The following is a 13341-nucleotide window of genomic DNA, read 5'->3' as shown; positions in this document are numbered from 1 at the left end:
TCACCCAGAGAGTCACCAGACTCCCTTAACAGATGAATTAATCAGTATTTACATCAAATGGAATATTGATCGTCCATTAGTCAATTTTATTTTCATCTATACACACACACACACACACACACACACACACACACGTCTGTGTGAGATATTAAAGATAATATCCACAAACGTATCAAAACAAGACATGTTGGACCTGTTTGTTCAGATTCCAGCAGCTGCTTCACTGGAAACAGCTCAAAGTGAAAGTTGAGTTCAGTCCTGGTGTCAGTGGACGGTCAGCAGCAGCAAAGTGACGACTGGCTGTGAACTGATGTCCTCCATGTGTTTCTGAAGTGAAGCTCAGTAAAGAGGACTTTGTGCTTGTTGTAGTTGTGACAGGAAGATGAAGATGTTTGTGGTGTTTGTGATCCTCGTGCACGGTAAGATAACCTTCCTCCCTCTGATCTGATCGTCACCTCGGTCCAACGTCATGCCTTTAATGTGGATCTGTGTCATCTTCACTTCATCAGTGTGTTTCAGCTGCAGGACCATGTTTTCTTCACAGAAACACATGAAGAACAGATTAAAGGCAGCAGATGTTCACTGTGTCTTTAAACCCTGATGAATGTAGAAGACTGTACAGTCACACTGTCCTCACTTCTGTTCTTCAGGATTAGATCCCTGCAGCTCGCTCACATTCTGATGGCTTCTGCTCACAAACGTAATAATGATGCTTTGCTGACAGCAGCGTCACATGTGGATGTAAATGTTGGCCTTCATTCAAACAGAGTCTGAGTTGAGCTTTAGCAGCACAGTTTACAGGCTGCACACACTGCAGAGGACCACATTCACTCATGACATGAAATAAGGCTGCTGTCATTGACCCTCTCTGTCTGTGTGACCTCACAGTTTCCCAGCATGCCTCAGCTGTGGAGCTGTATGAGGGGGACCCGTTTGTCCTGCTGCCCTGTGACTTTCCTGCTGGTGACCTGAACTACCCCTCAGTGGTGTGGAGCCGCTACGATCTCAATCCTTCAACCGTCCACCAGCGTCAGCAGGAAGGTGACGAACTTAAAGACCAAAACCAGCTTTACAGCGGCCGAACATCCATGAAGACTGACGCTCTGGAAACTGGAGACCTCAGCCTCAATCTGACAAAACTCCACCATTCTGACAGCGGCTCCTACACCTGCACTGTCAGATGGTTCAGAACAGGGAGACACAAAGGACTGAGAGTGACGGACGTACAGCTGCAGGTCAAAGGTCAGCAACTAACCCTAAAACCTCCTGTAGATACAGATCAGAGGTCAGAGGTCAGCAACTAACCCTAAAACCTCCTGTAGATACAGATCAGAGGTCAGAGGTCAGAGGTCATGTTCTTTATGTTTCTGGTTCCCACAGAACGATTCCCATCCTGGGCCAAAGCTCTCCTGGTTCTCCTGGTTCTTGGACTTCTTGTTGGAGCTCTTTTAGTACATTTTAGGCACTATTTCAAGTCAGGTATGTCACTACTACTACACTACCCATCATGCACCTGGGCAGCATCTTTACTTTGGTAGCTCCCTGATTGTTGAGACAGACTGTCAACAGTGAGGTCTGGGATTATAAGAGAAGGATGAGACAGTGAGGTCATGTTACCATTACAGTTCCTGCTGCTGTCTGTACAGCTGATGTTGTGGTTTGTTGTCCTCTCAGTCTACCAGGTGGAGGTGGATTCAGAGGCGGAGTCTGTCCAGCTGCCCTGCAAAACCATAGTTTGCTGCTCTAAAAGCGCTAAAGTGGTGGGGAGGGACAGATACGACAATAAGGTCCATGTGTATCAGAACGGTTCTGACCAGCCTGAAGAACAGCACATATATTACAGAGGTCGAACAGAGATGAAGAGAAACCTGCTGGAACCTGGAGACCTCAGTCTGACCCTGAAATACCCCACAGACTGGGACAGTAACACCTACACCTGCACCGTCTACAACAGGGAGGAACACATCCTGATGACAAAACAAGTGGAGCTGAAGGTCAAAGGTCAGTTCTCTCTCTCTGTGAGGAGGCGGTTGAGTTATGACGTCACGTGCGGTGGACAGAAAATACTGTAAATTATACTGTAAACTCAGATGATGACCAACTAACGAGCGATCTTTATCACAACAGACAGGCTCATGTACAAAGCGACTGTTTCTAATCCTGCAAACGATTAATTCATTTCTCAGTTTCTAAATTTAAAATAATCAAAGTGTTTTAATTTACAATAGAGTATAACTAACGTTAGACTAACGTTGCGAGCTACTAAGCTGCCAAGAGAGGTTGGTTGGGAGATCAAAATCCCATAATGCAATTCGGGATGTAAATTTACAGAAATAAACCTGTGAATCCCATTTATGGACAATATCTGTTAAAATGTACAATCATTCAACTGTTAATACACAGATATTTCTTATGGTATTTTGTTTGAATTTAGATGGACGATAATGGATTTCAGCTTACCTTTCCATGTGCACGCCGAAGGACTGTGAGGATCTTTTTCCCAAGTCTCCTTGTGCAATTCTCGCGACGTCGCTTTGCTTTTCCCTCCTACCTGTAGAAACTCAATTGCCTCACTTTCTGGCAACATGAATGAATCTAATAAATGTTTGGTTGTTTGATTTCATGCAAAGACAACATGATTTAATCATGTTCACCTTTGAAACATGAAATTATAGCTTACATAATACTCGTTACACTTAGTCAACTTAACAGCCCACCAGTTTCCTTATTTTGAGTGTGGGACAGTGAAGCTGTCAGTGTTGGTGGAGTGGAGAAGAAGCTCAGAGTGTCTGGAGGGTTGATCTGGAAGACGGGGGCTGAAATACTGAGGAGTGTTTTTAGGTGATCCTTCATTTGTTCTTCATAACTGGGAGAATGTTAAATGTGTTGTGTTTGTCTCTGTCATTAACTCTGATGTGAGTCCTGTCTGTCCATGTTGTCTCATCCTGAGACTGTTTCTCATTGTTTCATGGAGTGTTGTCGACTGCTGCCTCTGTTTGTGATGTTGGAACATGTTTTCAGACTATTTGGGGAGTTTTGTTTGAAGCAGAAGTTCATTCTGGGCTGCAGGTCCTCTCAGAGAAATAAAGACAAATGGCAGCTTCTTAATTTCATTGTGTGGAGGACAAAGATGTTGGTGTATCTGAGCAGAAGAAACAGAACAGAGACAGCTGTGGATGATGATGCTGTTTTACTGTAAAAATGTTGAAACTCGTTTAAAACTAGATTTTAATTATTACAGAATGATGAAAGATGTGTAAAGTGTTCCAGTGTGTGGTGTTATAAACATGTGTTCTGTTGTGTTGTTGATGACCAGCTGTTCTTTGGACCTGACTGACATGATTTAGATTCTGTGAATCTTCATTTATTGACCGTGTTGTTTTTTGATTGTGGTTTTTATCTTGAATTTTGAATGAAGTACTGTTGAAATTCAAAATCCTCTCTGTTTCTCTCTTCTTGTGGTGTGTAGTCTTCTCAGTCTACCAGGTGGAGGTGGATTCAGAGGTGGAGTCTGTCCAGCTGCCCTGCAAAACCACAGTTCACCTGCCTGAAGACATTAAAGTGGAGTGGGAGGACAGATACAATAAGGTCCATGTGTATCAGAACGGTTCTGACCAGCCTGAAGAACAGCACATATATTACAGAGGTCGAACAGAGATGAAGAGAAACCTGCTGGAACCTGGAGACCTCAGTCTGACCCTGAAATACCCCACAGACACAGACAGTAAGACCTACACCTGCACCGTCTACAACAGGGAGGAACACATCCTGATGAAGAAAGATGTGGTGCTGTGGGTCAAAGGTCAGTTCTCTCTCTCTCTCTCTCTTAGAGAGAGTGGGTGTGCATTTCAGCGAGCGAGTGTGTTTCTATCTTTTGTGTGTCTGTGTGTTAGATTTATTTCTGCAGTAGTATTCTGTGCTGTAGTTTTAGTGGATCAGTATCAATCGTCCTCAGCTGGAGACGCTCACACACAGACACAGAGTCAAACTCTGTCAGACTGTTAATTGCTCTGTGGAGGATTGCAGTCCAGCAATCAGAGAAATAGTCTGTTATGACGGTATAAAGTCCAAATCTAGGATGAACAATGGAGTTGTTATTTTTCTGGACAGTATTGATAAAGTGAGCACGGTTGTTGAATGAGGTGTAGTGATCCAGGACACCTTTGTTCAGGTGGTACCGCTGGTTCATCCAGCCAGAAACATCATTCTGTCCAGAGTTCCTCCGTTCATTAGTAATGAAATGTTGCAGAGAGAACTGGAGAGACACGGACAGTTAATGTCTCCAGTCAAACTGATTCCTCTGGGCTGTAAACCTCCACACCTGAGACATGTTGTCTCCTTCAGAAGGCAGGTCTTCATGGTTCTGAACAACACTGAGGAGTTCAACTGGATGTTGAAGTTCACAGTGGAGGATTTTGATTATACTGTTTATGTGTCTTCTGAGAGGATGAAATGTTTTGGATGAATGAGTCAAATAGTTACTTCTTCTTTTTCCTGCTTTGTTCACTCTTTTCTGTTTTACACCTTGTTTCTCTGCTATGGGAGACATAAGAACAGGCAGCTTGAATATAAATGGAGCAAGGGCTGATGGGAAAAGGGCGTCTCTTTTCATGCTGTGTTCTCTCAACAAGCTGGATGTTATTTTGGTACAGAGACACACAGTACTGCTGATAACCAGACTGACTGGAGGACAGAGTGGACTGCTGAAACCTTCTTCAGTCACAAACCAGTAACAGTTGTGGGGCTGGACTTGTTGTTTCCACAAACTTTCTTCCTCAGTCTGCAGAAAGTGAAGAAGTTATTAAAGGCCGTCTGTTAAAAGTGAGAGCAGTGTGTGAAGACGTAAAGATGGTGTTTATTAATATCGATGCTCCGGCTGTGGGAGTGGAGAGAGTGGTGTTTCTACATGTTTTAAATGAAGTGATTGATAAATGTAATAATGAGGAATATGTATTTATGGGTGGAGGTTGTAACAGTACTGAGGACAGCAGGTCAGACAGGAACCATGCAGAGCCTCACGCTGCCTCTCACACTCGTCTGCTTCACCTCATGGAGGCTCAGGAGTTGTGTGATGTGTGGAGAGACAAAACACCTGGACACAAAGAACAAGTGCTTCTATATTCAACCTTTAAGGGTTCTATAGCTTGGTACGTATTTGGCACCCTCAGATGGTTCTATATAGAACCGTTTCAGAGGGTTCATTTAAAAGAATCCGTGGGGTTCTTTGTGGCTAGACAAAATGGTTCAATATCCACCTTATTCCTGACTTCGTGAGTTTACCCATGGTTCATAGCGGTATTCGGTTATGCTCTTCCGGTTGAACTGGCTGACCTCGGTGTTTACGTTAACGTAGCTGTCATGCTCGCTCTAAAAACCGGCTTTTAACACAAAGAAAGCGACAGAATGGATAAAAATCGGCGGTGGATACACAGTACAGATGTTTTAATAAGTCGTGAGGACAGTTCTCACAGTGCCTCACCCGTCAGTTCTCACGGAGTAGGCAGATGACATGAAGCATTAGCACGGCATTATGCTAATGCTTATCTTATATTTTCTGAAGATGTTGACGGCGGAGAATTACGCAGTTACAAAAGCACAGAAGCATACAACTACCTGCACAGTAACAAAATAGGGAAAGTACTGTTGAAGAAACACAGCGAGTTATTTCTGAAGGCAGCAGTAGCGCCCAGCCAGAGTGTCAATCAAGCTAAACATACAGCTTGGATAATGCTGAAGGAAAGTGAAGCCGTGGAGACAGGCGGCTGCTCGGACGTTGCCGGGTTAGGAAAGTCATGCAGCAGCTATTCTGTGGAAGATATTCATAAACCCAAATATTTATGTTAGTGTCAAAGCTGCGAGCCGCGCTAGTCTCCGTTCCTCCTTCCTCAGCATGGCGTGTAGGGCGCAGGGCAGGACAAGTTTGTCTCAGTGGTTGATGTACTACACGAGACATTTCTGAAAAAAACTTCAATTTTCATGAATTGTTGTGGCAACCAACAACGGCACATGTTGTACCTGAGCTCATTTTAAAAACAATTTAGCACTTATGACCTAACGCTAGTTGTTTAGGGCTAGCTTAGCGGCAGCGACCATCATGCAGTTGCAAGGCAACCGGAAACAGAAAACCGCCGGCGGAAGTAGTTATCTGTCATGGCAGCCCCCATAGGCTCCCGAGGAAACAGGTGGATAGAACCTTTTAAAGTTTCAATAAATATCCCAAACCTTTTATTCCCTTACTGCTTTGGTTGGCCACATTTTTGTTAAATAATTCTACAGAATTACCATGATATGAAGTTAATGACTACTACTACTACTACTACTACTAATTTCAATAAAATAACCAATAACCTTTAATATTTAAAACCTAAATAACATACAGTCAGTCCTTTGCCACTACCAACCTATTGCAGATTGAAGAAAAAAGAGAAAGATGGTTTCAAATTGACTGTATTGAACATCAAAAAGTAGTTGCACCATATAAAAACAATACAAAACACAACATGAATCGTAGGTTACATTACAAGATATAAAATATTACAGTGATTAACCAGGCAAAATCACATAACAGCTGCTGAAATAGAGTCAATGAGTGCATCAATTCAGCTTTTACACAACTTTCTTGGTGAGAACTGCTCCACTTTAAACTGACACTTAAAAGCTTAAATTCCCCAAAATAAAGATTTTTTTACTAGAAGGAAAAATATCCAACAAAAACTGATTCTGCAAAAAAGTTGTATAATTTAATATGTGATTTTAACAAGGCTAAGTACCATGCACACAGTAATTAAAATATATTAGCAACACATGCACCAAAATACAATTTCAATTTCAGTTAAAATAGATTAGATAGATAGATTTAAATATTAAAATATCACTGGGCAATCCTCATACATTTGGAATTACCAATAAATGTTACTGAATAATAGTGACGGGTTAAATGCAAGCAGCAAAAACAAAAGAACAGTCGGCTAAAGATTTTAATCTCAGCAAAGACTTTGTTGAATATCAATTTCATCATTCACTGTGAAAGCTGATGTACATTTTGAGAAGTGGAATAGACACTCTTTTCTTACCATTTCTTAGTTTGAACAAATAATGTTCTACAAATGACAGTGTGTGTTTCATCTGTTCAGCCGAGTCGCTCTCTCTCAGGTCTGTGATTCTCAGAGTGCAGTCGTTGTTACCACAGTTATACTGCACACAACTTAAATACCTCGGTTCATTTTTCAGATCCACATAATTCTCATTCTGCACTGTCCTGAACCAAAATCTGTTCTCAGATCTCTTTACAGAGGATGGGTATCTGTAGCTGCAGCTAATGTCCACTGTTGATCCTTTTAAGGCACAGATCTCAGTAGAGCTGTAAGTCACTCCATCTCCATTGCTCTTGTACCAGGTACAAGTAGCTGCTGGGTTAGCATCACTGCTACCGGTCAGAGTCACTGAACTGCCCTCCACTATCTCAGCAGAAGGACTCACTGACACAGAGGGAAGCTTTGGAGCATCTGGAGGAGATATGAACACATTTTACATTTCATTTTAAAATTGCAGATGAGTTTCAGATGAATAACAGATGAAACACAATGAGGAAACATTAGTTATAAAGTAGGTGATGCAGTTTGATTCAACCCTTTGCAACATATATTAAATATAACTACTGGCTGTGTTGGCTTTAGGGATCCACATGAGGCACATTTGAGAATAAACTAAAGCTAGTTCATCTTACTTTGATTCAAATTAAAAACACAGAGCACACAAAGACTCAAAATGTCTCATAGTTCATCAGTGCTGAAGGAAGCAGATCTGTAGGAGCACTGCATGAAGCAGTGTCCCACTTTACATGAAAACACTGAACACCTTCAGTTAAAGTGTGGAGAGAGTCCAGGAAATACAGTTTCCAGGGGAAAAAGACAAGAAGAAAGTTTCTGTTACTTCATACTTATCATATATAACGTTGCATTACACTGCACTTTGTGTATTGTGAGACTACATGAAGCTGGTAATACTTGCAGTCGTTTTTACAGAGCTGATTTAACCACTTCAACCAGTAACGGTCACTGTACCTCTCACAACACGTACGGGAGTTGCTGCTGTGCTAACAAAAGTGTCACAATAACAATGACGTTGGTGTTTCAAATGGTTAGCTCGTCACACTATAACACAAACAAACTCACAGATCGACGCAGCTCCTGTATTCTGAGAGGTTAAATTACTGTTTTGTCAGTGGAGTCTGGTGGCTAACGTTAGTTAGCTAGGTTAGCTAGGTTAGCAACTGTAACGGCAGAAAACGAACGCTCAGTCTCCAGACAGCCGTTGGCACTGAACCGTCGTCGCTCGTGCACATTCAGTGAAGACGCTGCTGCCGGTCACAGTCAAAAGACCGCGAGACTGTGTGATCCTCCGTGAACACACCTGCCGACTGAAGAGCAGGTGGCTACTAGATACACCTGTATGTTTCTGTGGGCTCCGCCTCCTCCACTTTGAGATATATATACGAATGAATGATACAGTCACATGTCGGATTTACCGTAAATATGAAATGCCAACGAGGAGAATGTAGCTGCAGAGAATCAGCAAATGATGAAAATGATTTTGTAATTAAAAAATAAAAGATATAAAGTGGGCGATTGATTAATTCAGTAGTCTATAGGCCTACACGTTTAGCATACATAACATAGTTTATATATAGGCCTATATATATATATAACACACACACACAGACACACTCTGTCTCTCTCTCTCTCACACACACACATACACACATCTAATATTTTTATTATATACTTTTCGATTATGGACAGAATGTGCACACAGCTATTGAAGAGATCATAAAAAATCCATTCTTTAGTTAAATTGTAGGGGTAAAAACATACAAAATAACACAATGTAAGCACATACAGGCTGTGTATATGTAGCCTATAGGCTACTTATAGCCTATATATAGCAGTTATCGTAAATACATTGCTGTATATATTATATATATAGCATATTGTTACTTATTTGCAGGGCTTTTTTATTCATTCATTTATTTATTGTCTGAAACAAGATCTAAATTATTCCATTCCCAGTCTCTTGTTTTTCATTAAGCACATAAATTTAAGCACTCCCTTTTTTTTTTTTTTACAGAAATGTGATAGAACCTTTTCAGACAGACGGTTCTTTGATAGAGGATATAGAACCTTAGGATTCGATATAGAACCTTGATGAAGCCTTTTTTTAAGAGTGTGGACACACCTGAACATAACTCACTGTCTGTGGCCAGGCTGGATCACTTTATTGTTTTAAACATCATTTTAATGTGTTTAAAAGTTGTGTTATCAGCCCTGTTGGCTTCTCTGATCACTCACTTGTGACAGCTTCTGTTTTTATAACATGTAAACCAACAGTGCCTGTTGGCATTTTAACACGGCCTGACTGGAGGAGAAAAACTGCAAAGAAACACCAAAGTATGAAATCTGAGTTTGTGTCTTTACAACAGTGGTGGGATTTTAGAAAAGTCCAAATCAGGAAACTCTGTCAGCAGAACACTCAGAATGTCACAAAGACCTGATAAGTTCAGTAAAAGCTCTGGAGTCTGAAGGAGGAACTCTGAGACCAGCTGAGGGGTCCAACTGGGACTGATTACCAGGCCCCAGTGGTGGAGGGCCCTCGAAAGGCCTGAAATAAAAATGTTGTTTTTACTTTATTTTTTATTTCTAAAGCCCTATTCACATGAGACTAGTATTACCTGGGGACTTCAAGTGATTTAGAAATGACCCCACCACGTCTTTGTTTCGTGTGGCACATTCACACAGGATAAGTGAAGTCTGTGTTTTAACTCTAATTTACTGACATTATCTCCCGGATCGATCGTACCGGAGCCCTGATATAATAACTGGTGAGCCTGTTGAAAGATAGAAAAATGTTCCTTACCACATGCTGCCATGCATGTAATCCATCTAATCATCTTTTGAGATTTTTCAATGAGCCTCCTGAATTTGCACCCAAAATATTGTCAAAACTTTCATTCATAATTCCCAACACAGCGTCCATAATTCTCGACCGTGAAAAAGGCAGAAAAAGGTGGAAAACACAAAAAAACTTTAAGAAAAACAAAAAACGACCCCAAATCACAGAGATGCTGATTCACACAGGACTAATATCATCACATGACCTCTGTGGTTGGTGAAATATGGCAGGTCATTTGTGGTGGAATTTTTACTTTATAAATTACAGACGTGGCAGATTCACACAGGATTAAGATCACAGACGACCTCCACAATTATTACAGATTACTGGAGGTCCCCAGGTTATACTAGTCCTGTGTGAATAGGGCTTCAGTAATTAGTGTCATAACTAAGTTAAAACTGTCAGAATAAATCAGATGAGAGACTTTTCTCTGTATAAATAAAGAGTGGAGGCTGTCTGAGGCCCCTCTCACCCCTCACAGTACAGAATGGTTCAGTCCAAACAGCTTAACAGTGGAGTGGCTGCTGCTCATCAACATGTCTTTACCCAAGAAAATAAAACCAGGGAGCCACAGTTTAAGAACAGTTAAAGCTGATAATAATGTCAGCAGCTGTAAAGATTGAAGGCAGTCAGACAGCATGAATCTAGTTTCTCAGTTTGAGCAGCAGCAGGTTCCTCATCCTCATCTCATCCTCATTAAGTGCTGACTCAAACTTATTATTACAAGTCATCATTTCACATTGAGGTGAAAACAGTTCAAATGTGGAGCGATATTTAGCTCCTTTCCCTGTAAACAGCAGGACATGTTTGGTATCAGAGGATTCATTTAAATTTCAAGATCTCTATGATGCTTATGGCTTAAATACATCTTAAAAACTGTTACAGAATAATTCCAACTTTAAGATCGTGGTGATCAATGAGGTAGAGTTGAATTAAAATAAACATGTCGTTCTGTTGAATTATGTTAGAAAACAGACCTACCGTTAGACTGCAATTTAATTTCTGGCCTTTTTAAACAAGACAATGTCATTTAAAGATATCTTGTTACCTTGTTAGTTTCCGTTTGTTACTATTACTGGTGAATTATAGTCAGGTTTAATTCTTTTCTTTATAATAATAATAAATAACATTTAGTCTAACAGATACGTCAAGTGCATCATCATCATCATCAGCAGTAGCAGCTGTCTGTCAGCCCCCTATACAATAAAAATAGCCTATAATCCATCTTTATGTCAGAATGATTTTCATGTATTAAACATTTGTGAAATAAAAAGAGCATATGTCTGTGTATATATAATATAGTTGACTACAACAGAGTGTTTGGTCAGTAGTTTGGGACTCTCACCTTCCTGCTCTGCAGTAGAACAGGGGAGAACATTTCTGCTGCATGCAGAGTGTGTGACTCAATACAATCAGAGAAATGTTTCTATTTTCTGGAAATCAGAAGATGAAATCACAACAACCATACAGCCTCATATCTGTATTTATTCAGCCCAAATCCAAAGCCAGCAGCTGTGAGTCTGCAGCTGTGGAGATAAATCAGAGCTGCAGAACAACAAGGAGACAGTGAGCAGTAACCAAGTAACTGTCATGTTGTTCTTTTCACTAATATGGGAATGACTGTCAAATATGTCATTAAAATGCAGTTTTATATAAAACAGCATCACATGTTTTCTCCGGCCTGAACAAGGGCCCAATTAGATTTCTTTTCATGGGGCCCTAAATCCCTGGCAGCACCCTGCCTAGCTGAGACCAGCAGAGACCAGAACCAGACTGAGACTCTGAAGTTAAAAAGTCTCTTTTAGCTTCCTGCTGGGTGTCTCAGCTCAGGGGGTTCTGGTCCGGTCCAGCTTCCAGACTGTAGCCCAGATGGATGTTCCATCACACTTGTTCTTTGGTCTGGAGCGTAAGAATGGACAGAAGAGGTTCATTCACAGTTTAAGGTCTGACACTGGGCAGCTGCTGACTGATCACACTGCAATCCACAAACATGCTGTCAACTTTTCCAGTGAGCTGTTTGAATGTGAGCACAGAGAGCAGCAGGCAGCGTCTCTCAGCTTCTACACTGGTCTTCCTCAGGCTGAGCAGCAGAGTCATGTAGAGCTGGAAGCAGCTCTCTCCTCTGATGAGCTCTATGCTGCTCTGCAGAGCATCAGAGTGGGAAAGCTCCAGGAAGAGACGTCTACCTGTTGACTGTTAAAGTTTGTTGGTCACAAAGTGAAGCTGTCAGTGTTGGTGGAGTGGAGAAGAAGCTCAGTGTGTCTGGAGGGTTGATGTTGATGTGATGTTTTCATTTGATCCAGAAGAAAGTTGAAGGAACGAGCTGAAAGAAACAACAAATCTTTTCATCACTTAGAACAAAGAAATGCAGCTTTAATTGTTTGTATCAGTTGTTGATTGATGATCAGTTCTCAGCTGATTCAACAAATCTTCACTTCCTGTTGAAGAAGTTGATCAAAGAAAATGTTAAATTTGACGTCCAGAAATGTGAAAGTGACAAAGAGAAGCAACAAACAGCAGTTGAACACTGAGATGAGACATTACTGTGAAGACCACAGGGACAAAACATCACAACACCATCAGGACTCTGATCATGTCCAACACCTTGAAAACCTGGTTTTACTTCCTGTGTTTCTGTCCCCTGTTACCTGCTGCTCTCATCTGGTTCTGTCCTTCAGCTTTCTCTACTACTTTGTAATGAGTCAATAAAGTTATTCAAAACTGCTGCTGCTGTCTGTACAGCTGATGTTGTGCTTTGTTTCCTCTCAGTCTGTCAGGTGGAGGTGGAGGAGGGAGAGGAGTCTGTCCAGCTGCCCTTCAGAACTACACCTGACCTGCCTGAGGACGCTAAAGTGAGGTGGTACTGCTATGAACCCTCATACAGGACAATCCACCTGTATGAGAACAGATCTGACCAGCCTGAGAAACAGGACCAGGTTACAAAGAGCGAACAGAGATGAAGAAAGACCTGCTGAAGACTGGAGACCTCAGTCTGACCCTGAAATACCCCAAAGAGACAGACACAGGAAGATACTGGTGTGTAGTCATCGACAAGGATGTGTGGAGAGAGAAAACAATGAAGCTCAAAGTCAAAGGTCAGTATGAAGATACAGAACAGAGGTCTGTGAGTGTGTCTGTGGTTGGCTGCTTGTCTCTAATTGTCCTCTGTCTCCTCTGCAGGGAGAATTCAGATCAAAGATCAAACTGATCCGACACTGAGCCGGCTCCTGATGGCTGATCAATTTGTTTGATCAGTCTGTTGGTCAATCTTTGATTATTGATCTGATGTGACTTTGGATCAGAGACTAAATGGAGGTGAAGGAGCTGATGGAGGACGGATGAAGAGAGGAGGACACTTTGTCAGCTTCTTCTTTACTCTGACTCTTAAACACA

The 13341-nt window shown here is 41.5% G+C and overlaps 1 protein-coding gene across 1 annotated transcript; it reads left to right on the top strand.

The window, feature by feature from the left end:
* Positions 1 to 338: 338 nt before the first annotated feature.
* Positions 339 to 12908, top strand: LOC115590372 (butyrophilin-like protein 2). Its single transcript, XM_030431722.1, has 6 exons — positions 339 to 419; positions 889 to 1242; positions 1381 to 1479; positions 1675 to 2001; positions 3470 to 3802; positions 12718 to 12908. The coding sequence occupies exons 1-6, from the start codon at positions 383 to 385 to the stop codon at positions 12906 to 12908; spliced, it is 1341 nt and encodes a 446-aa protein (XP_030287582.1). The 5' UTR covers positions 339 to 382.
* Positions 12909 to 13341: the final 433 nt, after the last annotated feature.

Source organism: Sparus aurata, chromosome 10 (assembly GCF_900880675.1).
Source record: "Sparus aurata chromosome 10, fSpaAur1.1, whole genome shotgun sequence".
Classification (NCBI taxonomy): Eukaryota; Metazoa; Chordata; class Actinopteri; order Spariformes; family Sparidae; genus Sparus; species Sparus aurata.
The sequence above is the reverse complement of the archived record's forward strand: the minus strand, read 5'-3'. Positions and strand labels throughout refer to the sequence as shown.